This window comes from Lacerta agilis, chromosome 2, assembly GCF_009819535.1.
Source record: "Lacerta agilis isolate rLacAgi1 chromosome 2, rLacAgi1.pri, whole genome shotgun sequence".
NCBI lineage: Eukaryota > Metazoa > Chordata > Lepidosauria > Squamata > Lacertidae > Lacerta > Lacerta agilis.
Window position 1 is genome coordinate 12,782,106 of NC_046313.1, and position 26,869 is coordinate 12,808,974.

General features: G+C 45.0%; 1 protein-coding gene across 6 annotated transcripts in view; it reads right to left on the reverse strand.

Annotated features, from left to right (window-relative positions):
- The window catches only part of BAZ2A (bromodomain adjacent to zinc finger domain 2A), a 40,390-nt gene extending 14,105 nt beyond the window's left edge, over positions 1-26,285 (reverse strand). For 2 of the 6 annotated variants that reach the window (XM_033138645.1, XM_033138646.1), the window contains exons 1-14: positions 26,111-26,228; positions 18,689-18,826; positions 15,640-16,185; positions 13,836-14,000; positions 10,389-10,610; positions 9,281-9,472; positions 9,117-9,177; positions 8,884-8,992; positions 6,500-6,601; positions 5,805-6,015; positions 4,185-4,246; positions 2,780-2,860; positions 2,455-2,688; positions 693-947 (exon numbers count right to left, since the gene is read on the reverse strand). In XM_033138645.1, coding sequence (XP_032994536.1) covers positions 693-947; positions 2,455-2,688; positions 2,780-2,860; positions 4,185-4,246; positions 5,805-6,015; positions 6,500-6,601; positions 8,884-8,992; positions 9,117-9,177; positions 9,281-9,472; positions 10,389-10,610; positions 13,836-14,000; positions 15,640-16,185; positions 18,689-18,824 — 2,376 coding nt within the window. In that variant the 5' untranslated portion in view covers positions 18,825-18,826; positions 26,111-26,228. Of the gene's footprint in view, positions 1-692; positions 948-2,454; positions 2,689-2,779; positions 2,861-4,184; positions 4,247-5,804; positions 6,016-6,499; positions 6,602-8,883; positions 8,993-9,116; positions 9,178-9,280; positions 9,473-10,388; positions 10,611-13,835; positions 14,001-15,639; positions 16,186-16,844; positions 16,929-18,688; positions 18,827-25,231; positions 25,252-26,110 lie in introns of those variants that run through there. The other 4 variants (XM_033138649.1, XM_033138644.1, XM_033138647.1 and 1 more) reach the window with 4 other exon arrangements.
- Positions 26,286-26,869: the final 584 nt, after the last annotated feature.

Genomic DNA, 26,869 nt, shown 5'->3' on the forward strand with positions numbered 1-26,869 from the left:
AATAAAATAAAAAATTATATTCTCAGGAACCTGCACTGCAAGCCACAGTCTGCCACTAGCAGCAGGCTTGCAGCTATAGCAAGCCAAGATCCCTGACAATGATGATTCTTCCTATCCTCCATACACAGAAATCTAGTCTACACCCTACTCACAAAGTAGATACAGGGGAAAAACCCACAATAGTCAGGCCTGCATGTATACCACAATTCCACGGGAGAACAGGAAACTTGCATAATGTGGTATTGGGTGCAGCTTCCTGAGACTCTCAGCTTTCGTTTCAATTAAAAATATGCAACATTTTTCTAGCTTTCTGAGCTTTTCATTTGCATAAAAGTGTGTAGGCAATGCCTACTAACATCTCAGAAGAAAGAGGGATTGTTGAAAGAGATTTTCAGTGTTTGGGGCAGAGTTTCAGTGAAGTTTGCTGCCCTTCCTCATAGTGAACTCGGAATATGCAAAAATAAAGAGAAATTGTGCAAATGTATTCAATTTTCCTTGGTGCAAAATTGGGGTTGTCTAAAAACTCTCTCACAGACACAGTTAACACACAGCTCTGATCATACCATTAGAATATTAGGCACGCACCAGACTACAAACCCATACCCTTTTTACACCAGCACTTCAGCCCATATGATTTCTTACATTCAAACATGCAGATTGATGTGACCCAGAACATACATACATGGGCCTACCTGGCAGAAGGGAGGGAGGCCAGGATCATACAGTGCAGCCTTCACCAGCTTTACCAGGAGGTCCAACACTTCACCCAAACTATCGCCTACATTGAAGAGGCCCTCTTGCAGGGTACTCAGACTGGGAACCTCCCTGGCTACATCAAAGCCCAGCACCTTGCCATAGTTGTGTAGGAATTCCACAATGGCCAAGCAGTCTGAGAAAGCATGGCTGGGCAAAACCAATCCAGGGATGCGAGAAAATTCTGGAAGAGGCTGGGAAAGACAAAATATCAGTACAGAGAGCATCAGTACAGACTTGTGATCTAGCAGAACAGCTAGCCCTGCTCATACCGCAACTCAGCCACACGAAAGGCTGATACTAAACAGTGTTCTAGAAAATCAGAGAACATTTTCCCAGTGTGGAAAGTCTGCCAGCCCTCCAAAGCCAGATGCCCAGCTTTCCCTGTCTCAAACTATATTAAATTCCACCAAGACAGATCAAGTCCGTTCAGCAACATGAATAGATACAGAGAACTAAATAGCTCAGACAAACTTAGCGTTTTGGTGGAAGAACTAAATGAGCAACACAGTAAATATATGACAGAACACTATATCAGATAATTGACCATAGGTGACAGACCAATGTTGTGAGACAATCAAGTGTCTCAACTGAACAAATATAGGAAAGTACTGAAAGGTTCACATATTTAAACAAAAATGCACTGTTTGTTTAGGATTGGTACAATTAAGGAATCTGGTGCAGGAAACTGGCATCCTGAGATGTTAATGTCTGAGCCAGAGTCACCACCTCAGTTTCAGTGCTCCAGTGCCAGATTTCATTTTGTGGTAAACCCAGAAGACCCCTAGGCTGATGCTACACAACAAAATAGTGTTGCTTGGACAGGAGCACCTTAGTAAGAGATGAGGACTTTCATGTGACGATAAACACATAGCTGCTACAGGTTTGAAAATTTCCCCTTCATAATATTTGGAACAGCATGGTATAGGCATGGTGCACTGTTCTATGCTGCATCATTTGCTACCGTTGGCATGCGGCAGAGAAACATACCATACTGTGACTTCATAACTCTGGCAAGCTCCTCTAGATATTAAGAGGTGAAGGTAGGAATTAAACATTCAATTGCTATTTTTCATAGTGGCTCTGCTTTTACGTATCATGTAATTCTAGCCAAAGCTGTACAGGATAGTTAATAGTGTGGCAGATGTTTAGAAGATAAGGAGATACCTAGGGTTTCCTTTATCAGCTGGCAAGGCTTCAACTACCTACACAGCTTTCTCTACCCACCTCTGCCCATGACTCTTCTTCCCCCATCTCTACCCTTAATGCCAATGCATCCCATCTTTCATAAGACTGTCCAAACCATACTGCAACCAACCTCCGGATCCCCCAATCTCTTGCAATGCCAACAAAAATAATTATATGTAGGACCTACCCACGTGAGGCTGACACAAAAATCCCTGCACAAGCATTATGCAATATATATCATTATCCAATAAGATCATTATGTCCCCATCTCTCTCCCCCCTCTTTCTCCTCAATGCCTATGACAATAGTATCTCATACCGAAAATAAACAGACTGTGAAAAAGGCTCTGTGAATTGAAAGTGGAGACGCTATATGTTCTTTTCCATGCTTATTTGTTCGTTTTACACATTTTTTAAAACAAACAAACAAACTGATTTAAATAAAATGAATGAATGAATAAATTGAATAGGGGGCTGTCTCCCAACCTCTAAATAGTTAAGCAATTCTATGCACCTGGTGGTCCCCTAGACACATATCTTCAGTGGGCTTCTTCATTTCCTCCAGAATCATTTGCTGCCGCTGTCGTTCTTCCTGACGCCGAGCTAGAAGATTCTTATCCACCTTTCGGGGAACCTTGGCTGGTACTGGCAGCTTTTTTTCCTTGGGCTTCACTTTTTCTTTCAGCTTTGCCTTCTCCTTCAGCTTCTCTGGCTTATTCTTTTCTGGCTTGTTCTTCTCCTTCTTTACCTGGAGAGGAGGAGAGACATGGCAAGGTTTACATGCAATTATTCAGGACCTGCCAACCTTCCAACTTTTCAAAGGGCCATTCCTGACCCACCTTCGGCTTCTTTTTTACTTCCTTGGCCTTGACCTCTTTGGACTTGAGTGCCTTGGACTCTTGCCTCTGCTTATTTTGCACCTATGGAAAAAAGCAAGCATGAGGAATTCTGTCAAGGAGAGAATCCACTTAAAAAGAAGAATCCTAAGGGGGAGAGGAAAGCCATTGCTCTATCTTTACAGTAGTAGCTCCCAAAACATTTACTGGGAACATTTATCAATTAAAGTTTGACTGCTTTTCAGCTTAACTGGGAAATTCTTTTCCTCTATTTCATTAATTTATTTTCAATATTTATAGACTGCTTTTCACAATAAATGTGGTTTCCAAGTGCTTTACAAAGCAATAAAGAAATGCATCACTGCACTTACAACACATCAGTCAAATAATAAAACAGGTGTTTTAAACAGTAAAAACCACAGGTAAAAACCTAAAAGAAGTCTCACACAACTTACTTAAAATATCTAATTGAATAGAAAGCTCTTTGTCAAGAACCTGTAAATTCAACAGAGAGGGGGCCTGTCTGATCTCATCTAGGAGGGAACTGCACAAAATTGGGCCCACAGTAAACATGGCTCCTAGTGGATACCAGCTGAACCATGAGGGATCAATAACAGAGACACCACTGAATATCTTGTATCAGGCAGGGATATAAGGAATCAGGTTGTCCTTCAAGTATCCTGGACTCAAGTTGTTAAGGGCATTGAAAATTAATAAAAGAACCTTAATCTTGACCCGGAAATATATAAGCAGTCAGTGCAAACTTTTAAGGACTGCAGTTATGAACTGGTAGTGTGTCCCCACCAAGAGTTTAGCAACAACATTCTGCACCAGCTGGAGCTTTCAGCCGAGCCCAAGGGACAGACCCTTAATGCCGCACTCCACAGCTAACTAGGGTAGCATAAATTCACACACTGCTTAGATTCACCACACAATCAACGGTGGGATTTGGCATTCTGAACATCTCAGCTGTGAGTAAACATTTCCATCCCTCACAGCTGTAGAGAAATGCCTAGAATCACACCGAATTAGCGCACAGCACTGGGAAACTCAATCCTTGCTCTCCTGTCCCTAAAATACAAACCCATGTAATTTTTTTTCTACATTCCACTATGCAATTCAAATCCTTTGCAAATAAATAAATAAATCCTTTTTAAGTGTGAAAGCAGTGTTATGCCAATTGACTTGGACATATTCCAGACTTGGGTGCACAATTTGGAATGTCTGTCTTGGGGTACACACACATCCTTACTGGCAAACAAAGAAGGAAGCTCTCATCATCCCCCACCTCACCCCTTTGGCTTGGGAAATGCTCCTTTCATCCCAAAAGTATCCCCCTCTTGCATGGGGAGAGAATACTGTGCCTCCTTCCCACCAAGAATACACTGTCCTGTTCTACTGTATGTACCTTTTGCCTCATTTTCTTTTTGATCTTGCTCATCTTCAGCTTATCTTCATCACTGAGCACCTCTGCAAATACAAATGGAGAATGAGGAAATTAAAAATTTGTGAAACTAGACCAGCCCTCCATTCCATACCTAACAGTTATCCTTATGCTTTATAGCAGGCTTCCCAAAGTTGGTGCCCTCCAGATTTTGGGAGCAAAACTCCATCCGTGATGGTTGAAATGATCTGGAATTAGAGGAGCTGTTGTCCAACAACATCTGAAGGGGACTAGGTGGGGTAAGGCTGCTTTACATAAGGTACCATTTCTCCAAAAGATGTAGACTTAGAGTGGTATGTTCCTAAGAAACACTAAAGGTGAGTGTGTCTCTATCTCAATTGTCAGTTTTATATCCTTCTCCAAAAATGCCTTTTATTAATGACTGCAACCCTGAATGAGCATCTAAAACCACAAATTCTCTCATTACTACCTGCTCTGCTATCAGTCTACATAAGATCCCAAGGCAAGACATAAACCAACATGTTCTCTTTAGAGTTTTGTCAACTGTACAGATACAGCTGACAGGAATCACCAAATCATTTCTCACCCCTGAAAGTCACCACTTCTCTCTCAGACACACCACTATAGTTGGGAGGTCTTTGTGTTCAGGAAAGCAGCAGTGCTCCTTCCCGTCTCCTCCTAGCCATAACCCATGTCTTTGAAAGGTAAGCAGAGAGAGCATTTTCCTCTCCCTGCCACCCCCACCCCACCCCCGCAGCCATACTGCCATTCAGAGGACTCCTCTCACCACCCATTCCTCTGCTGAGCAGCTGAAGAGCCAGTTGGGTGGGGCAGACAAGATGATTGTCTGATCGTATGTACCTGTCTATTTGTCTATCTGCCTGCCTGAATGTGTGTTGGGCTGGAAGTAGGTATGAATGTGTATGCATGGTACATTTTGTGTGAACGCACATGTGTAAATTGGCCATACACACTTTTGATCACATCCACTGCTTGCATGCAGCCCTCAGAGGGGTAGGAAAAGGTTAGCCAATGCTGACTGGAAGCTACTCGTGATGCACCAGGATTGACCACAATCTGTTTAAAGATTGCTTGTGTGCAACCCACATAAAATTCTAGTCGTATTTCTACTTAGCTTATCTTTAAAATATATTAAAAAAACACAAGTTTCTATCCCTCATTGCTGTGGAGACACAAAAGAAAGCTAGGAAGACAATGTCTGCAAGTACTTCCAATCCTCCAGGGCAGAGCTTTGATGCAATGTTTAGTTACCTGCCCCTCCCCTCAGTCTCCGGTCATGTTCTCTTACCTATATACTTCTACTGCCCCTTGCTTATCCGTTTCTCTCTTCCTGCTGCCACACCGCTCCTTGACAAGAAATTCCAAATTTTGCAAAAACTCAAACATTAGTTTCCAGAAAAGGCATGCAAATGGAAATCTATGTAAAATAAGCAGATTTGCATGCATCTTGTTGATATGCTTTAGTTTAGCAAAAATTGAATTTTCTTGGCACACAGAATGAACAACCCTGCCTCCAGAGACTGACAAACAACTCCTGCCGCAAACTAAAGCTCTTTCTTGTGAAAGCTACCGGCATGCAGAAAGGGCTTGTCCAGCTGGTACCTTGGGCTTCCAGTCTTTTCAGAACCCTGGCATCCATCTTGCTCAGCAGGTCAGGCACTTTCACTTTGGGAGGTCGGCCCCGGCCACGTTTCACCTTGGGCATTTCCTTCGCCTTGGCTTTCTCAGTATTGCGGGGTCGGCCACGTTTGCCTGTGATGGCCTGGATCCGGGAAGGAATTTCCTCAGGTGTCAGCTGCACCCACTGCAGGCCCTGTGAAAGGAAGATAGAGATACAGAAATAGATCCCTCCCAATCTCTACCAACTCCAACTGGTGCAGAGGTCTTTCAGCTTTCCCTCCTGCAAGGAAAAGTGATGCTTCCCAGTGGTGCTTCCTGTACACCCCAGTAAGTTCAGTCATTCCTGAACACGGATTCTGAACTGATGCCAAGAAAGGGACTGTGGGGTAGGGAAGAGGTTGGCAAACTCTTTCTTCACAGTTTACTAACCCATAGTGCCAAGGCCCTATGATGGCACCAGTGCCTGGTTTTGCAATGATGTCACAGGAATCAGAGAATGGAGCTATGCCCTCCTTGCGTCATAGTTATGAAACTGATAGTAAGCACAGAAACATATTGCGCCTTATAAAACTTCATTTGTATTGCCTCCCCTGAAGCACATGATCACCTACAGGCAGCTGTAAACAAGATTGTGCCAGTGGTCCCTAGCAAACTTCTGGACTAACACCATTACTAACCTGGGGTGTATCTCGTTCTTCAAAGAAGTCTCCTACTGGCATTCGAGGACTGAAGCTGAAGTGTTCACGACAGACATTCTGCACAATGTTTCTGCTCAGATACTGAAAGGGAAGTAAATGGCCAAAATATGAGCTGATCAGATCCTGTGTAGCATCTAGTCTCTTACTAGGGGAGGGGCTCTCTATGAGGTGGACACCATGCCGTTTGGCGGTAATGAGACTTGGTGAATTCATCTCGAGAAGGAAAAGGCACCCAAGAAATTGATGCTGGGTGTTGTCTACTGAAAGGGCTAATGCATTAACAAGTTAGGCTGCTTGTTGTCTGGTAGAAAGAATCTGAAGAGGGTGAAGCGGATTTCTGGGCTGATGCTCTAAGGCAGAAATCACATTCAGCACAGTTAATAGTTCCCAAGCTCCAAGTGAAGGAAATGGGGGGGGGGGTGGCTACCGTGAGTCATGTCTGAGAGGAAGTAAGGCTTGAAGCAGGGGGCAGGGGAAGAGATTGAAGAGACATAGGCAATCTGAGATGCAGGACAACAGAACAACAACGAGAGAGAGTCAAGTAGTGCTGATCCCCATACCGTGTTTCCCCTAAAATAAGACACCATCTTATATTTTTTCCCCTAAAAAAACAACAACACAGTATGGCTTATTTTCAGGGGATGTCTTATTTTTATTAGGCCTCTGTCCACCTACCGGTACCTCTCCTCTGTGGTGGGACAGTCTCTTTCCTCCTCCCTGGCGTGGTGGCGCAGCGAGATTGGGGTTTCCCCCCACAAAAAAACTGTTATTTGGTTTATTTGCTCTTGTGGTCCTTGGGGCAAAGCTAAGACATTTATCTCCTCGCACGTGATGGCGCTTCATGCTCCCTCAGTCGTCATTGGGGAGGGGAGGCCGCGGCAGCCTCTCGCTCGCTGGCTCCCTGTGAGGGGGCGCAAGGGGGGCTGTGGCAGTGGCGGGACCCCTTAGGCGACAACGGGTGAGTTGCCTGCTCTGCACCTCGCAGCTGACCGGCCTCTAGCTCTCCCCTCAGCAGGAGTGGAGGAGGGAATTCTCCAGAGGGGCCTGGCAAGTGTGGGGAGAGAAAGAGAGGACGCGGGACAGCAGACTTTTCTTCGCTTTCAAAGCCCCCGTCCCTCTGCCATCCCCACCAGCTCTGGAGGGCAGGTGCTGCTTGGCGCGGGGAGGGGGGTCTCCAAGGGCTTTGTGGGGGCTTTTGGCGCCCTCCAGAACTGCGCCTATCACTATGGCTTATTTTCGGGGTACGGCTTATATTTTGCAAATACGTAGAAATCCTGCTACGTCTTATTTTATGGCTACGTCTTATTTTATGGGAAACACGGTACTACATTGCTTTCCAAACAGTTCTCTACACCAGTGGTTTTCAACCAGTATGCCATGGCACCCTGGTGTGCCTTGAATGATGGTCAGGGATGTTGCGGGCAACACTGGCCTCTGTCCCTCTTTCCTTCCCTCCCTCCTCTAATGCCTTCTCACATCTCTGCCTCCCAAAGGCTTGTGTGGCTGTTTGCTGCATCAGCCCTGGCTACAAGTTCAGAAGACGAATGGTGCCTCTGGGGCTAGCCAGGGGGTGCTGATTGCCTGGAGTTGAGGTGGCCTTGGATTAAGCAAGCAAGTGGGCAGGGGAGCCCAGCCAGTCAGTCTGCCAGCCCTTGCTGTTGGGAATGAACAGACAAGTCCCAGGCCCCTGTGGGGCAATGTGAGGAGACACCTCTCTCTGGGGTGGGGGGGCAGCTCAGAGACCAGGGGCAGGGGCTGCCTGGAGGACTCCCAAGGAGAGAGAAGAGGAGAGGCTGAGGGAACACTCCACAAGGGAATGTGTACAAAAAAGGTTGAAAAGCTGCCAGCTCTGCAGGCGTGGAGTGACATAACTGGTCTCCTCAGCCTCACGGGGGTGCCACAAAAAGAATATAGTTGGTCAAGAGAGCCGTGAACTCAAAAAGGTTGGAAACCTCTGTTCCATACTGTATAAATGACAAAAGTTTATCAACTGTCACTATATATATCATCTCAATGCCAAACTGCTGCTCCATAGGGCTGACTGCCTTCAACAGATCCAAGGCAAGGAAGAATTCCATAGCAACTCAGCATCCTGTCTTCCTCTACCACTGTGGCACAGTAAAAACCAGAGCTCTGGTTGTTACAGCAAATGATTATTTTGCTTTATTTATGACTCACTTCCCATGAAACATACCAAAGAGATTATCTATAAAAACAATTATATGAGTTCAAAGGCAAGTGAATCTACTCCTGTAGAAGGTCTCTTTGCCCTTGAGTGAAGAAACAGGAACTGTGTCTAGGGAAAAGTGGTTCCCAGAAGAGCTCAAGTCACCACCAATTCCCCTCTGAGAACTACACTTTACCTTTATCACCTCCGGAAACTGCTTCATCCTCTTGCCACAGGGCCCATAGTACCAGGTTTCTCCCTGCCAACGGTTGCTTCCCTTCTTGATATACACCTCCCTTCGCCACCTAAACATAAAGATGGCCTGTTAAGAGACTATATACAGGCACTGTCCAATTCAAGGCATCATGCCTTGATCAGCACCTTTTACAAAACCGAAACCCACCCCACCAAGCAGATGATGCTACCTACCCATGCTTTAAGGGGTATCGCACCTCTTCTGCTGTGGCTATCCGCCTTCTTGGAACATCACCTGAGCAGAAAGAACTACTGTTACCAACACTAACAAGCACCGGCTAATGTTTTAAAATGCAGTCTATGCAGCTGAGAGGTCTTCAGGAAATGGGTCTACTTACTTTTTGCTGACACACTAAATGTTGAGGCCTCTTTACTGTCCCCATCTATCATGGATGTGGAGTCTTCTGGGCAACTGCTCTTGGCTACCTCTTGGCTACCTAGAGCTTCTGGTTCAAGTGGTGCTTGTGAATCCAGAAATTCTGTGCCCTCTTGTCCTACTTCACTCACAGCTGTTAACTCCAGGCTGCTTTCTGCAGCAAAGAAGGCAAAAACAGGTAAATGGGGATGCAGAGAGGAAAATAATTATAATCTAGAAAAGCGAACACAGATGAAGAGTAGGGGTTAACAGTACTTAGTTATACATCTATCTACACACTTAAAGAGTACTCACATAAATTACTCACTTTGCCCTAAGTCAGGGTTTGGAACCCCTGGCCTGTGGGTAAATCTTGGCCCGTTAGGGGGTCCAATTTGACTTGTGAGGCTGTTTCCCCTAAACTACACCAACCCATCGATCAACTGATGCCACTGGTGACATCAGCCGATGGGCAGGAGGTAAGGGTTTAATCCTGCCTTGGCTATGTGTTCTGTTCCCAGCATAGTTTTACCCACTGTGCATTGTTTAAGACACTTCCAAACAGACTTCAAGGAAGGGAGGGGAGAAAACTGAAGGCCTCACAGTATATAAAAGAGACAAATTTAACCAATTCCTTATCTTCTGTACTGAAGTTACTCAAGGGTTAGCACACATTTTCCATTCTATACTGTGGTTGCTATGAGATGCAATGTCTACATGCACCTCAAAAAGTAGATATACAGCCTCTCCAATAATGGCTAATATAATTCAGTACAGTTTAATAACAATCTACTGGGCATTATCACAGCACCCCCCTCCAGGACATTATGAAGTTAAGATTATGAATATCCTCAGACAATGTAAGAAATTTAATCCTCATCTATACCAAAACAAAAACATAATTGCTGTATAAACCTTCGCTGCAATGTTGCCAATAATTACAAGATAATTTATTACTAGAACACAGCCCACCAGGACTCTTAGATTTCTTTTGTTACAACCCAGAAGAGTCAAACCATAAAATTTATAGTTCAATATTCCTCTAAACAACGGGGCAGCTATGTCTCTTAAAACCTGTAGTCCTTTCTCACCTTGCAAAACAGACTCTTCAAGAACAGGTGCCAAACTGGCATTTCCAAAAAGTGAGGTGTCAGGCTGGCTGTCATCTGCCAATAGACTGAATGAGTCGGAAGGGTTGAGAGAGGGGCTGCCAGGACAATCCAGGGCAGAGATGTCAGAAGGGTCCTCCAGAGGAGATTTGCCACTCACCAGCTCGGATGTATCCATTTCATAAAGATCTCCTGTCCCTGGGTCTGCAATTCATGAATTGGGAGACACATCTGTTGCTTACCATCCAACTCAGTAGTCTCATCCCCACAATAATCTCAACTAGGATAATATGATCACTTACACGCTCTAGAGCACTTTTAATTTGCAAAATAAGACTGGTCTTTAACACTACCCTTCTAAAGAGAGGGAGAAAACAGATTGCAACTTGGACAAGGCCAACCATTATTTACTAAGGATTTGAAATCCAGTCCAAGTTCATTATTTACTAAGGATTTGAAATCCAGTCAAGTTTCTAACCACTTGGTCACACTGTCTTTTACCTCTATGCAATTCTTTTTAGAAAACCACCGTTTAAAAAAGTAAAGTTAAGACAAGATAGAAAACCATGAGTGTCTTCTTGTTAATAACAGCGTTTTTATAGCATACTGTAAGGTCCTCGGTTAGTTGCTCATGAGTAAGCAGGCAAAACTCCAAGTTTCCTTTAATAGTTTTATTGTGCAAACTATGTACAGTGCAGAGCTAATAAGTTCAAGTCTGTATCAAGCGTCGGCAGAATCTGAGAATGGCCCCTTCCGGTTCTGACCCCAACAAAAGAGTTTCGGTACACGGAAACCCCACCTCCCATCCTTTCGTTTCACCCCTCGACGCCTTTGGGGCGACAGAAGCTGCATGTCTCCTTCATCACCCCTTGAGCTAGGGGAGTGGAGGGTCTCTCCAGCATCCTCAGAGCCTCTACCCTCCTTACCCTGAAACGCATGCCCCTCCCCACTGGAAGCCTCGCTGCTTCCTCCACTGCCAGAGGAGGTGCTGCTGGTCAGGTGGGGCCGGGGCTCTCTGTAGCATCCCGAGAGCCCTTCCACCACCTTACACTGCGCCAGGGACAGTTCCCTGACACATACTTTATATCTTGCTCTGTAATCTCTACTACAGATGGAGCAGTATTATGTCCATATCACAGAGAGAACTGAAGCAGAGGGAATACAGGCACACCTAAGGCCAACACCTTCATGGCAGAAGGGGAATTTGAACCAGGGACTTCCCAGTTCACATGACATTTCTCACACGGAGAAGGTAATTGCCTGCGGTTTCATGAAAGTGAAAACCAACACAGTACAGTGGTACCCCAGGTTACGCACACCCCATCTTGCAGACGTTTAAGTTGCAAACGCCCGCAACCCAGAAGTGTTTCCGGAGCGCACACAACCCCCGGATGCGCAGAAGCTTCTGCGCACTTCACACATGCGCAGAAGCACTCAAATTGCACTTCTTCCGGGGGGGTTTGGGTTTTTTTCCTTGCGCTCATGATACGCACGCCCATGTTACGTACAGCGGAACGGATCGCGTACGTAACCCGGGGTACCACTGTAATTAGATTTCCCCAGTTCCTGGGAGAATTCTCAGAAATATGGAAAAACAAGATTATAAATTGGATCATCTATATACGAAAAGGTATTAGAAAAACTGATGAGAAACAACTTCCTCATCAACTTTAATAAAATTTGATGTTTTTGTTTAGGAAAACAATGATGTTTTCATACCTCTTCCAATGTTGCAAACCTATTACTCAGGAAGGTGGATAAAGGAATAATATATAATTTTGATTTTAATTATCCTCAACTGAGGTTTTAAATTGGGAAAGATGCTCAAGATGAAGAAATATATATGCCTTCATCAGTGTCAGCCACTTTCCTCATCTTAAGGGAGTTAAAATAATTAATTTGGGTGTTAATTGTCTTTACAGTGGATAAAAAGTTTAATAGCAAATACTGGGAAAGATGTGGTCAGTATAGTGGCTTATAAACACGAGGCAATGCATGATAATTGAAGGATATGGGTATTAAAGCATGTTGGGAGAAGGTGTTAGAGCATGGTCAATTAACCTATATATTGATTAATTATTGGGATATTGTAATATGTTTCCAGTAAATATATCTGATCCAAAATCTATTAGGAGCAACAAGAATTGTAACTTCATGGTAAAACAAGAAATAATGAAGTTGTAATGACTGATAAACACCTATTATCTATGGATAAATAATGCTAAGGGTAGAGCTATTTAGGCCAATGAAGATAAAAGCTATTTTGAAGTTACTGGAATATGCATTGTGGAGCTCAATATATATATATATATATATATATATATATATATATATATATATATATATATAGCAGCGTGCATGCTCTTCTTGCTTTTGTGAAGCTTGCAATATTTATTTTTCTTGGGTTATTCTGGATAAAGTTTAATAAAATTGACAGTATTAACCATCTAATGGAGTTATATATAGAAAGCTACAAGCATTCAGTGTGAATCTCTGGCTTAAAGTACTGCTGGAAAATAAAGATCCTGCAAGGAGGTGTTTAGCTACCCTTAAGGCAACTTGCTTCCAAACACGACCATAGTATTGGGATCAAAGGTCAGGTATGAAGTTTAAGTAGTGGGCCAAAATTGGAGTCAATAACTCTTCCTGTGCCAAACTTACGAGCCAGCTGCTCTCTTCAGGGTATCCTATTTGCCACCTGTCTACTGTTTTATACAGCACAAACTGACCCTAAATCGCTATTTTGGGACTCTCAAAGCGTCCATTTGGCATATCTCCATTGCTTTTTATTACGGTCCTGGAGGTTCTTTTGAATATGATTAGAACAGAGAATCAAATAAAAGGAATAAGGGTGGGAGAGAAAGAATATAAATTGAGAGCCTTTGCGGATGATTTGGTATTATCCTTACAGGATCCCGAAACCAGTGTGCCCAAAGCATTAGAGATAACTGATTTATTTGGTCAAGTAGCAGGATTCAAGAGGAAATTCAAAAGTGAGCATGTGCCTTTAATACCATTAACTAGACCGGGGTCCCTACACTGACGAGTCTCCTATTTAATCCTATCTGAATGTTTTTGCTTTAGCAGCTAGCCACAATCATCAGTAAGATGCAGGAAGGGAAAACAGGCGTAGAACTTTTGCCCATAGCTGCCTAGGCTTAGAGGGCAAGTATCAAAAGGCACAAGGACAATGTTACTGCAGAGCCTGCACATCTGTAACAGCAGCAGCACATGCTCACACATAGGAGCTAGTTGCAGACAGGGCACAGAACACTTTGTGATCAGCAGAGAAGTTGCTACTGACTGCATTTACACAGGCCTCAGGACAAACTATCCAGAGAAGCCCCTTATCCAGCAAACTCCATATAGCTGTCACCATAACTGATGACTACATGGAAATGATACAAAAGCAAAACCCCACCCCTTTACCTCTGTCCAGTGATTCGAATGGTTCCAAGGGGTCCTCCAGTGGAGGAGGAATCCGAGAAGCATCTTCCAGACAACCACCTCCAGCATCAGGTTCCAAGACAGAAGCTTCCTGGCTGAGAGGCTCACCAACAGGAGAAGGACCACTGTAGCCACATATTTTCAACTCTGCGAGAGATTTTTGTTTTTAAAAGCTAATATTATACTTTCCATATCATTAAAAAGTCAGCCATCAATTGGAACCAGAGAAGGTACGGAAATGAACAGAACATCACAAAACAGCTAATCAGCATAGATGGCAAAGTAAAGTCAGGAACGTTTGCCTTTTGTGGAACAAAGTGTCTGATGATGTCCCCAAAGCAAATCAATAACATATCACTCCAATGTAGCTTGAAAGCTGTGTCAGATAATGCCATGTTGCTTGACAAAAGCACCCACTCTAAGAATAGCCTTTGACATGACACAGCAAGCTCCAAGTCCATGGGGTACTTCTGGGACTGCAAAGCTTTTTGAGTTAAAAGTCCACACGTATAGCTTATCTGTAGTCAGGGTCTTTAGACACTGAACCAAAATAAGTTATTCTGCTGCTCAAACACACCTCAACCTAATTCCTCTTCAAAGCTGATATGTGACCTGTATTTGCCTGAGTTCACACCCTCATTTTGCTTTCACAGGATTTTCCAAAAATCCATGAATAACACCAGTGTGGACTTGTCACTCTAGTCCCCCTTAAGTGCCAGTGCCTTCTGGTGACTTAAGGGGCAATTCATGATCATCACAGGGCCTACATGACTGAAACTCCCAGGTATAAACTTAGGTGGTGGTAGTGGCAAAGAAAGATTGCTTCTCTGCAACCTCTGCATTTTCAAGTAGCTGTCCTGCAGATTTTTTTCAGGTGGCAAACTGGCCTTCGAAATCTGGCCAGAGCAGGAAGGCAGCAAGACAGCTAGAGGCCTCCTAAAGCCAAGTCTGATAGGAACTTTAAGTAGAAGGTTGTCTAGAATCACACTGAAGTAGACTCCATAGATAGGAATAGTCCAGGAGAAGCATCACCTCATATTAACCTGCCCATAGACCAAGATCAGCAGGGGAGGATCTACGTGTGATTTCCCTGCTAGGCAAAGTTCAGGGGCAGTGATGCAACAGTGTCTTCTCTGTGGTGGGACCGCATGTCTGGAATGTCCTCATAAGGAGTTGCGTCATGCACCATTATTTGCTTTTTGCCAGCAGGTGAAGACACACCTGTCTGCCTAGACTTTGGGAGGGTGGGGGAGGATTAATATTGCTAGTCACCAATTTGAAATTTATTTGCTAGCTTTAATGAAACAGGGGTGTTGAATGTTCTAATTATTAGTTTTCAATATTTTAGGTGCATTTGATTTTTGAGTAGTTATCTGGTATTTTAATGATGTATATATTTCCACCCTTGGGTAACCAGTGAAGGACAGGTTATAAATATTGTAAATGTATTTTTAAAAAATCCAAGTGAAGCAGGCATAATGATTCATTCTCTCTATCACTGCTCCCTTAGCTAGAACATGCAATAGGGGGAAAACCATAAAATTCTGAACTGTGAAGAATTTTAACGGCGCTTGGCACAATGAGCAGGATCAGCAAATCTCCATCCTGAGATGCTCTTAGATAATTACACTGTAATAAGACTCTCAGTCTAGCAAGGGCCCTGCCTTTTACCATAGCCTAATGATTAATCCAGACATGAGTGTGTTCTGGGGCAGGCAGGCAGGGGTATCATATTGCAAAGGTAAGTTTCCTGAATAAAAAGTTTGGGTACCATTGGCAGTCATACCTGGCTGCGTGTTCTCCAGCTCCATGCTGCCAATCAATCTGGTGCCATTTTCTGAGACTGCCGAGGAGGTTTCCTTCACTGGCTCCTCATTGCCTGGTTCATCCTGCTGTGGCGAGAAGTCCTGGCTGCCAGAGCCAAGCATAGGGGAAGGCTGAGATGATGTGTAGAAGCTGGATGGGCCATTTTGCAGGATTTCAAAATTCTGATCATCAGGGAAAGAGTCATAGAGCTCTGTTGAATCAAAGTTAAGTCCCATGGTCCCTGGAGTGCCGTTTGCCCAGAACTCTTGCCCACTGCCACTTCCCCTCACATTGGTGGTGTGCCCCGGTGAGCCTTGCCGATTGCCTCCAGCAATACCATTCAGTGGATACTGGGAGAACAGTGGGCTGTCCTTGAGGTTGTTGCCATTGCCAGATGGGTACTGAGAGTAGTTCCAGAGATAGTCATAGGGGTGTTGGAGGTGTGAGTTGGTTGAGGAGCGGGTCCCTGAAGTACTAGCATGAGATACAGTAGATAAGCCATTAACATTCATATCTCCATTCAAACCTGCAAACAAAAGAAGGAAGGAAAGCAGCTATTAAAAATTCACAACAAATGCAAGGAACACTGACTGAGGAGAAAGTTCTATCTACCTTTGAGCCTGTCTCTTTTTACAAAATAGGGGTGGGGAGATGAAACAAGACACAATGAAGTTGAGTAAACTGGATAAGAAATGTGTATTGACATGTACTTTGAAAAAGAATTTTACAGTCTCTGTCCTCTTAACAGCCCTATGAGGTAGGTCACTATTCTGATTTTACAGAGGGGGCTCTGAGATTAATTCAACACTCAGTCTTGTTTTAAGATCACCCAACCCAACACTCTAGCATATTTCAAGATGGTTGAAGGGACTGAATGAAATAACCTCATGAACTTTGCCCTGAGCTCCTTGGAGGATGGGCAAGGCAAAACGACACAGACACTGACACACACACACACCTCACAGTGCATCTACATCTCTCATTTGCAGTATTTGAACCCATTCCCTTTTTTTGCAAAGGCAAAAAAGGGAACCCCCCCCCCAAATTATTTCCTCCCCATGCCTACTGATTTCTTTTTTTTTTTTGCCACATTCTCGTCATGTTTCTAAGTTTTTCTTGGTTACAAGTGATAAAAGATGCATTAGCCTTTAACAAAGGTTGACATGCCCACCTTTCTCCCCTCACCTCCCAATGTATGTAGTCTTTTCCACCTAGTATGTCTTCAGTATGAGAAGAGCTGTAATCGGGATGTATTTTCTTTCTTGTCTTCTGGAAAAAGATGATGCTAATTTTGATCCGTTTCCATCCTTAATCAATGAGGATTGCAATGGCTGAGCTGACCTTTATAGCGCTACTGTTTCTGGGGTGGCTGTATCTGTACTTATTCTAAAGGTTTTTGGAAGAAACTTTATCAGAACCTGAGTGGAAAAGGCAAAATAGGTGGTAGCAGCTAGGGACTGCAAACTAGACAGGGTCCTGATGGCCAAAACGGCAGAGGCCCACTGAACAACAGAAACAGCAACAGAAGTAGAGTGTTGGTCTATTTTGAAGACCTTTACCCTATATGACCAGATAGACAGAATTCTAGAAAGGCTATCAGCTCTTTGCAAGCCAGTGGGGAGAACATTTCTGGATAAAGAAAATTGAGTAACCCTGTTTTATTTTTTGAGCCTAGGTGGAAAAGAGGGGATATGGGGGGGGGTGATGTCTTGGTCATCCATGTAAAGATTAGAACTACAATCAATCAAAGACAAAGCAGCATTTCCACGCTCTAGAAGGAAACTGAAAAGTGTTTCATCCTTCCATACTTGTATTCAGTAGGCATCTTAAGGAGAAAAAGGCAGCCAGGTTAGGCTCCTCTTTTGAGCTAAGTGGTGTCATAACCCAAGCAGACTCTCTCCTTTCAATGTAGCTAGAAAGTTCTTCAACATCTATAAAGGGGGAGAGGAAAGGACACCACCATTTCCAACCCTCTCCTCCAAACAAGGAAGTGAACTTAAAAAGGTCTCCCCCCCTGAAAACTCTTCAATTTACAATTACCTTCTTTTTCTTAAAGTGCCTTCTTAAAGAGTGGTCATATTCCAACATCTGTAAATTGGGAATGTTTTCAGGAATACCCACTTTTTCTTCAGCAGCTTTTGAGATTTGCCTTAGGTTGTTGCTGTTTTTAAAATATGTTCTCCAATTCCCAGCTCCTCTGTGCACTCTTGTTAGTTTATAAGCAATAGCCTCACTTTAATATTCTGCCAAATTAATTAATTAAAATTAATAAACCTTTGGGAAGCAACACCACTACTGAAGAAATTATGCAAGGTCAGATAAAAACTGCACACTAGGAAATGCCTTACACGGATTATCCTAAATCTTCACAAGCCCTTCCAAGCTTGCTTTAACTGAATTATAACATATTTGAAACAGCAACAACTCTTGAGCCCAGATACATGTAACCCAGCATGCTAGCAGAAGCCAGCGCAAGGGCTCCCACAAGCACAACAGGTATTCCCCCCCTTCCCCCCATATGCTCAAGAGGGTCAGGAGAATCCCCAGAACAGAACATGGTGAGGGGGGGGGGAGAGTATTCCACCTGGCAAGAAGAAATGCTTGAACTGACAGAATGTTCAGAAGAGTGCAAAGTTGAATTCCTCCCATAAGTTCCATTCCTAGCAGGCAAACAGCACTCATCTGAGTTTTTACTCCATGACTAGCCTTAATTCTTTCTGCCACCTTTAACAATAAGAAAGCAGGCATCAGATTTTCACATCAGATCCAGTTGTGCTTCTACAGTGGCCTGTAAGAATACACACAACTTTGCCTGTTGCTGTGGTATTCAAGTTCCTTACACTCCTCCTGAGGCACAACCATCATCCACACAGTTCTCCTTACCATTCTGCAAAGAGATACTCAGAAAAGAACTGGAACCCCAATCTATAAAGGCAAGGGCTAGGAGTGTTTGCTATAAGACCATGTATGATCAATGCTGATGCCTGTCACTAAGGTAAAAAGACCCAGGTTCATTGCCCCACACTTACTTTTCCCTTGCTGAGGGAAGTTCATGGGAGATCCATTTGTGTAGACATTGTCCCCTGAGGAAGGCGCAGGTTTCTGTCCTGAGGCAGCAGGTGAAGAGGGAAGGCCAGTGAAATTAAAATGGTTGTTCGCCTCCATTTCTAAAGAGAAAAGAAAATGCAAAACATGCAACAGAAAGTTAAAGTCATTACATAGATGCTGCTTTTCACAGACAGCGGTGAAAAAATCCTCCAACATGACATGTTAGCCAGTGACTGAACAAAAGATACCAAGACATTTAGTATTTTATATAACTCAAGAGTGGTCTAAATGCTTCACATCTTATCCCAATAATCCTTAGAACAAAATACAGTGGTACCTTGGTTTACAACCATAATCGGTTCCGGAGGTCTATTTGTAAACCAAAACAAGTTGTAACCCAAGGCGCAGTTTCGCTAATGGGGCGTCCAAAAAAAAAATGTTCGTAACCCAAAAACATGGGTTGTAATCCAAAAAAGGTTTGCAAACTGGGACACAAACTTCCAGGTTTTACGTGTTTGTAATCCAAAACATATGCAAACCAGACTATTTGCAAACCAAGGTACCACTGTATTGTAAAGTAAAGCAATTACCCCCATATTACAAATGGGGGGTAGGCTGAGACAGAATGGCTTACTATGGCCAGCCAGGTGATGCACTAGTGATTTCCTAACTAACACCTCAGTCTTGCAGCTACTATGCTACACTAGCTCTCAAAATTAGCAAGCAGGACAGATGCTATACCAATAGGACAGTTAGTTTAATATCCATATATTTAAAGCTATTGTGTCCATTTTGATAAAACCCAGGCTTTCATCCGAAGCTGTGCAACTAAGTTCAACATTGACTGATTGATCTCTGCCTCTTAGGAGAAAGGGGAAGTTCCATAACACACAATGTAAGTCCTCACATTGAAATCCTTATAAGAAAAATATTACCGTATTTTTCCGTCTATAAGACGCCCCCATGTATAAGATGCCCCCTATTTTGGGGGACTCAGATTTAAGAAAATGGGGGAGATGGCCCAGAGTATAAGACACCCCCTGATTTTTTACATCATTTGGGGGGGGGACCTAGTCTTATACATGGAAAAATACAGCATGTCATGAGGTGACCAGCAGCACCAATTTCAACTCATCTTGAATGGGGAAAGTTCAACCAGGGGTTCTGAAATCCACTCAGACACTCCATTCTAATACCAGAATCTATTTAAACTCATCTTTTTTGCACGCTTCAAGGTTACTCTCACTTAACTATCAAATAGCAATGTGTCCACAGGATGGTTCTTAATATGTAGTTATAAAGTCCACTTGCCACACAAATAGGCCCCTAAAATGCTTTCCTTGGAGAGGAAACCTAAGGACCAAACAGTGCTGGAAAAGTGATTAAAAGGCTCCATTACTACTGGGAAAAGAGGGATTCAATGTATTAATGCAGGGCCTTTCCTGTTTTAAAAACATTTTACTGAGCAGGCTGACTGCAAAGTCTTTGCTCCTTCTGTGGCTTTCTAGGCTTCATGCACTGCAAAGTAGTATGTGAAAATTCCTCATCAGATGATGCAAGCTTTACCAAAGCATCACCACCCCCGCCTAGCTAGTCATTTTCTCATTCCACAGGGATGCAGATGAACTTTCGCCTCTCTGCAGCTCTGGGAAAAAGCCACCATTTCCTGTTACTGAAATTAATGCACTAAATAGATGCCCTGTTCAAAGAAGCTGGATGAAAATAAAGCAGAGGGCATAATCTCTTGGCATGGGGCCTAGTCCATTCCCTGCATGTCCAGTGGGACATCTGTGGCTCCCAAACATGGCAGTCCTATCAGCTTCAGGCAGGACCTTTCCCTCCCCACCCCTTTGAAATAGAAGACTAAAGAGAAAATGCTCAAGGCAGGTCTGGACAGCTGCCAAGGAAGGCAACACATGGATGAATGAACGAGGATGGAGTTCAAGCTACAGATTCAGACCAGTCTGACAATATACATCTTCTGCATAAGTAAGCACATACATCACAATAAGTCGCCAAGGAAACTTCCTTACTAAAATAATTACGGCAGCCACAGTTTATATTACATCTTGAATCCAGAGCTTTGCCATGAAGCCTCGCTATTAAATAATAATTCTTCCACTCAAAGCTCGGAACAAACTTCAACAAACCTTGAATATAGTGTGGCGCCCTGTATATATAAGAGTATGAACAGTAGAGAGATATGACACTTGCACTCGGGAAACTCCTATGGAATGACCTAATATTAGGATACCCCTCAAAAATAATGATGGCACAGGTCCATTTACTTAACAGGAGAGATGACACCAACCCTCTCAAACAGTTCACAGTCTGCGAACGAACACATTAAAAGCAAAGTCATGAGTATCTTTCCTTCCCCTCCTGTATTTGCTATTTGCTTCAAAAGTTTTACTGAACCTAGTACCTACTTCATAAATTTTGCCACTAAGAACAGGTGCCCATCCTGTGTGCCTCAAGACAGAACCAATACAGTGGTACCTCGGTTTACGAACTTAATTCGTTCCCAAAGTCCGTTCTTAAACTGAAACCATTCTTAAACCAAGGCGTGCTTTCTCTAATGAGGCCTCCCACCGCCAGTGCCCTTCCACTGTTCGGATTCCATTCTTAGATCAAGGTAAAGTTCGCAAACCGGGACACTACTTCTGGTTTGGCAGAGTTCGTAAACCGAATTGTTTGTAAACAGGACTGTTCTTAAACCGAGGTACCACTGTACCAGTAATGGCCACCTGTCATGGTCAATAAACTGTCAAACCCCTCACACTGCTTAAATGAAGGCTGCTGTGCCATAAGCATACAGTGAACGTTAAGAATGACAGATAAAAGCTATATGGGGGTGGGACAAAAGGGAAAATAATGGAAAGGCTTTTAAGAAGAAAGCTACAGAGAAGAGGACAAAAACCACCTAGCACATTCCACAGAGAAATTCCCCCCTGCTACTGTAGTCGTGGTTGAAAGAGAGCTAAGCAGTAGGGTGTGGGCTCCTCCTCTCTAGGCATGTGCATTCCTTCCGAGGGGTGGGCTCCATAGCCAAAAAAGTTGCAGCCTTAACTCTAGAAGAGTCTGAATACTGCTTAAAACATACACCATACCCCCATCTGTATGCTTGGGCAGAAAACATGAAGAACAGTACCCTTCCAAATGCCCTTGCACAGGGACAGAGCTTAGAAATGCTTCAATGCCAGGAAGAAAAGTGCTAGTGACCAAAATGTAAAGTCAAAAAGTCATTTAGAGAGAAAAAACCGGAATGTAGAGCTGCTTCTTTTTCAGAATCTTTATTTCTGCCAAGCTGACATACTTAGATAATTGACCAGGTCAAAATCAATCACCCTGCCCTTTTCTCCCCAGGAAGTAATCATTGTCAAAATCAAATTTATGTACCCAAACCAGGTGTAAAAATAAATAAACTAAATGTTAATGAAATATGCATTTCATCCATAGCTTCTGCTTCACTGCTTCAATCTTCTTCACATCACGAAGCTTCTCTCTCCCACACACACACCTCTGTTACTGCAATGTCATGCCAAGCTCCACCACCTAAACTGCAAGGCTTCTGTAGCTGCAGAGATGGGGGTGGGGAAAGGCTTCTACTAATAGCAGCAGGGAAAATGCCTTTCACTCAACTCAATATGCACTGTCAGGAATCATCTCTGCAATGCACTAAGGCCACCCTATTCCACTTGCTGCTCCCCCTTCAAAAAGCAATGGATCCTACTCTGACAGTGCACAGCAGCTGAGTTGAACCATAAAATTACTGTGAATATCCCTTTAAGGGCCAGGGTAGTAGCAGAAAAGGCAGCTGCTGCTCCAGCACAGGGACAAGCAGAGCTGGAGCTGAGGTGAAGTGCTGGGAAGGCCTTGTAATTAAAGGGGAAGGTGGAATGGTTTGTTAGGAAAGAAGCCAAGCAAAATGGATGAATTAATTGCAGCCAACAACAATGACAGAAACAGTTTAAAGGGGTGTGGTTTGACAGGAGCTGCACAAGCCAGAATAACATGGAACAGCTGATATAGACAGCAGTCCTATTTGTAAATATCTCAGGCCTATGTCTCTCATGTGATCCCAGCAGAAGCAGATGTTTCAAATGTATGAAAAGGATGGGAGCAGGGGATCCTATAGCCTGATAAAGTGGCAAAGGATGAAACCATAGTCGTTCATCTCTCCCCATGGGCAGGGCAAGTAGTCAATAGTATGTACAGATGGGTTACAGCCTTGTCGAGTCAGGGCCTCTTCTGTTTTTAACTATTCTTAGTGAATGGGTGTGGAGTTTGACGCATGCTCATGCTCTCCAGCAACAGAAATGAGACACTTTGCCTATGTTTAAGACCTCCTGTCCTAAGCTGTCAAAATGTGCTTCAGACAATGTGCTCAGTCCTGCTTTGAAAGTCCTACCTCCATACTTCACCATAAAATGCTCTTCTTGCCCTAGCAGAAATTAACAACAAAACCCTTGATTTTTTTTTAATCACATAAATACTTTTCATGTAGAATTACTTTTTCTTTTTACAGTAACATATTTGTAAGACTACAAATTGGGAACAGGAGTTAAATTAGATCCACTATCTTATTAAAGCTTTCTTTTTATGAAAGAGAGAGGTCCTGGGTATGTTATGACATTTGTGAAAGATTACCATTGGCTGACACCAAGAAGAATCTAGAACCTTTTAACCAGTAACTGTTTTTCAGTTGCTGAGGACTGCCAAGTTCTATATCTGTGCAATGCAACCAAGCCCCTGTAAACACAAAAATGTCTTTAAATGTATGGGGACCCTATAGCTCTCTTGATATTGTTCAACTCTGGCTCCCATCAACCCCAGGCAGCATGGACAACATTTAAGGATGAAGAGAGTTGTAGATCAACAACTTTAGGAAGGTCACAACACAAGCCGTGCCCCACAATCTGTGCTTTAAAATATGGGCCACATGATTCAATTTGCAGGAAATAAAAGATGAAAAGGGATCATGGATAGACTTCTTTCAGGAAGGCTACCATAATTTACCTCTCAATGACAATATATCTGTTAGTAACCTTACGTGTTTGGTTTTCTGTGGTTATGTTGCTTCACTTGAAATGCAACAAAAAGTAAAGGCAGAATGCTCTGTGAATAGAACAAAGAATGACCCGCTAACAAATACCTCAGGATAAATGGTGTACTCTAGGCAGCACTCTAGGCAAATCATAAAATAAGTACTGTATATACTTGAGAACTATATGTAAGTGTGACATGTATGAAGATTATCTGTGGGGCATAGGAATTTGTTCATCCCCCCCCAAAAAAATATAGCCTCCCCCCAAAAAAAATATAGCCCCCCCACAATGTCTGAGGGACAGTGGACCAGCCTCCTGCTGAAAAAGTTTGCTGACCCCTGCTTTGGAGCTTCCCGTTTTGCTAATATATATGACTGCCTCTTTAAATTCCATGTAACTTTAAAAAGAAGGTGGTGATAACCCTAAACTACACGATCTTGTGCCAACTGGCTGCTGGGGAACAGGGCTAATCTAGCCAAGGAGTTTAGGGAAAGCCAGAAACAGAAACCAAATCTGATTAAAAAGGACATTTCAGAAAGCAACAAACACAGCTGCCATTTCCCGGCCACTTCCTGCAAGGTTGGGGGAGGGAGCAGAGGAAAGAGGGCTGTTTGCATCAAGGTGCTGTAAGCAGGGGAAGAGACAGCTCTGGGCTCCCATTCAAGCCAGTCACCGGGGATTCCCTATGCCCACACCCCACCTCCACACATACACAAAGGGCTCCCAGCCCTAACCATCATCCAGCCAAACCACATTTGCAGCCTCCCTCATGGTACTAAGATCTTGGCGTCTCAACTTCCGAAATACATGGAAGACTGCCATCTGAAATTGCCCCATGCCACCTACATACAAATAACACTTCCTGTACACATGCTAAAACTCCAGTATCAGAAACTATCTTTGAAGGGGACCCACAGTAACTAGAAAATCCTTCCGGTGCCCAATATGAAAACTAGGGCAGACCCAAATTTCGGAGCCATAATCCCCGATTATAATCTCCATCCACAAAGCAGAATTCCTGGGTTTTCTTCCAAAGACTTGTCAAAAAGGCATTTCTGCCTCCAAACACCAGCCCTGTTAATGACTTGTGTATGTGCTAATAAGATTCCCAGGTATCTGCATCCTTGTTTACAAACCATTCTCTCCACAAGCGACACCACCAAATTTAGAGATCCCTAAAGGGAAGCCAGGATTCCCGGGTCACGTCCGTACTCCCAAGAAGGGAGCGACCTTTTCTCCTCGTTCTAATGGGATCCTTAGCCGAAGCCCACAGATCTCATCTTCCCACAGCCTTATCTCCCTAGACTCAAGGACCTGCAGCCCTCCTCGCCGCCATGGAAGAAGAGCTGGAGCGCAGGGAGCGGCCGCGCAAAACTGGCCGCCCCTCTCTCCAAGCCAACTAAGGGCACCCGACAAAACGCCCAGGGCGCCTTTCCCCCAACTTCCAAGTGGAGTTAAAACACATACAATTCCCACCTCCTATACACTAAGCCACAGCGAACAACGCCGCCGCCGCCGCCATTCTTCTCCGGGAGTAAAAACCCAAACGCTTCCAGCCCAAAGGCCAGGCCTTGCCCTTCTTCAGCTCGCCTGCGGAGGTAAGGGAAGCTGCGGCCACGCTCCCCTCGCTCGACGCTGCCGCTACCGGGACTCGCCAGCCAACTCCTCCTCCCCACCCTCGACTACCGCGCCATGCCGGGCTGGGGAAGACGGGAACCCAGCCACATCGACGTGAGGGCGAGAGCCGGTGCCCCGCGGGGCCTGCTCCCAACTCCAGCCCGTCGTCGTCGTCGTCGTCCCCACACGACTCCTGAGAGAAGTTGGCGCGGCGCTTCGAACACGCGCAGCCCCCGGGAGGCGTTATGTCTTCGGCAACGGGCTTCTCCTCCCCCCACCGAAGGAGCCTCTTTTCTCCTCAGGGCTTTTGGGGTGGGGGGAGGGGAACAAGAGGAGGAGGAGGAGGAGGCCCCCTGTCTCACCCCGAAGCAGGAGGGCTTCGTGTCCTCGCTCACTCCCTGCCTTCCTCTCCTGACTAGGCCTTCGCCCCTCACTTCGGAAGAGCCGAATGAGGGAAACCAACCGCCGCCGGCCGCCCTCCCCCACCTAAGATGAAACTTGCTTCGCTCCCTTTCCCCCTCACAACGACTCGGGCCAAACTTCTCTCGGCTCCCCCCTCAGGGGCCACGTCTTTCTCACACGCACCTTCGCTTGCGCGCGCCTCTTCCCCCCCCCCCCGCCGTCCGCATTTTTGGTTCAGCCCCGCGTAATACTCTCTCGCTTACCTTCTCTCTTTCCTCACCCCCACTCCCACCCCCACCCCCCGCGCGCGCGCACCTCACACTCCGGACGCCTCACCTGAGGGAGGTGTCAGCCGGCTCTTCACATGGCCCCGCCGCGCTGAGGGAAGGGTCGGACCCCGCGCCGCAGCATGGCCAGCGGGAAAGGGTGAGCGGCGGCGGCGGCCACCGCCTGAGGCTGGTGGGAAGGGAGGAGGGTGGCGCAGGCCGAAGCCGCACCAGGCGAGGCCGTCGTCGTCGTCGTCGTCGTCTCTGGCCAGGAAGCCCGAGCTCAGCCAACGAACGAGCGAAGGAGCGAGCGAGCGAGCGAGCGCCGGGGCGAGCGTCGTCGGCTGCGGCGCCTCGCCGCCGGGTCCTAGCGCCCCGCCGCAGCCGCTGTGACCGCCAAGGCTTGACCCGGCAAAGCGCAGCAGCAGCGCCGCCGCCTTCTGAGGAGAGGAAGGGGAAGGGGAGCGACCGGGGTTCCTAGGCGAGAGACCCTCCAAATAAACAAACAGGGAACACGTAACTGCATAAAGACGTAGCGAGTAAAGTTGGCTGCGGGAGCGGAGGGAAAGCCCCTGCAAAAGGGCTGGGTGGAATTGGAGAAAGAGACCTTCCTCTGCTGACACCATGCAACTCAGCTCCGGGCGAAAGGGATGCCCACGTTTCGTATGGAAGAGGAGGAACCGGGTTCGATTCCCGGCCTCTCCAGTAGGGTTGGGAAGAAGAGCCTCCTGCCTTCGACTAACTCAAGGGCTGGCCACGTGGAAAAGGGAACAAGCTTGTTTTCTCCAGCTCTTCTGAAGGGTAGGACTCGAACCCGCGGCTTCAAGTT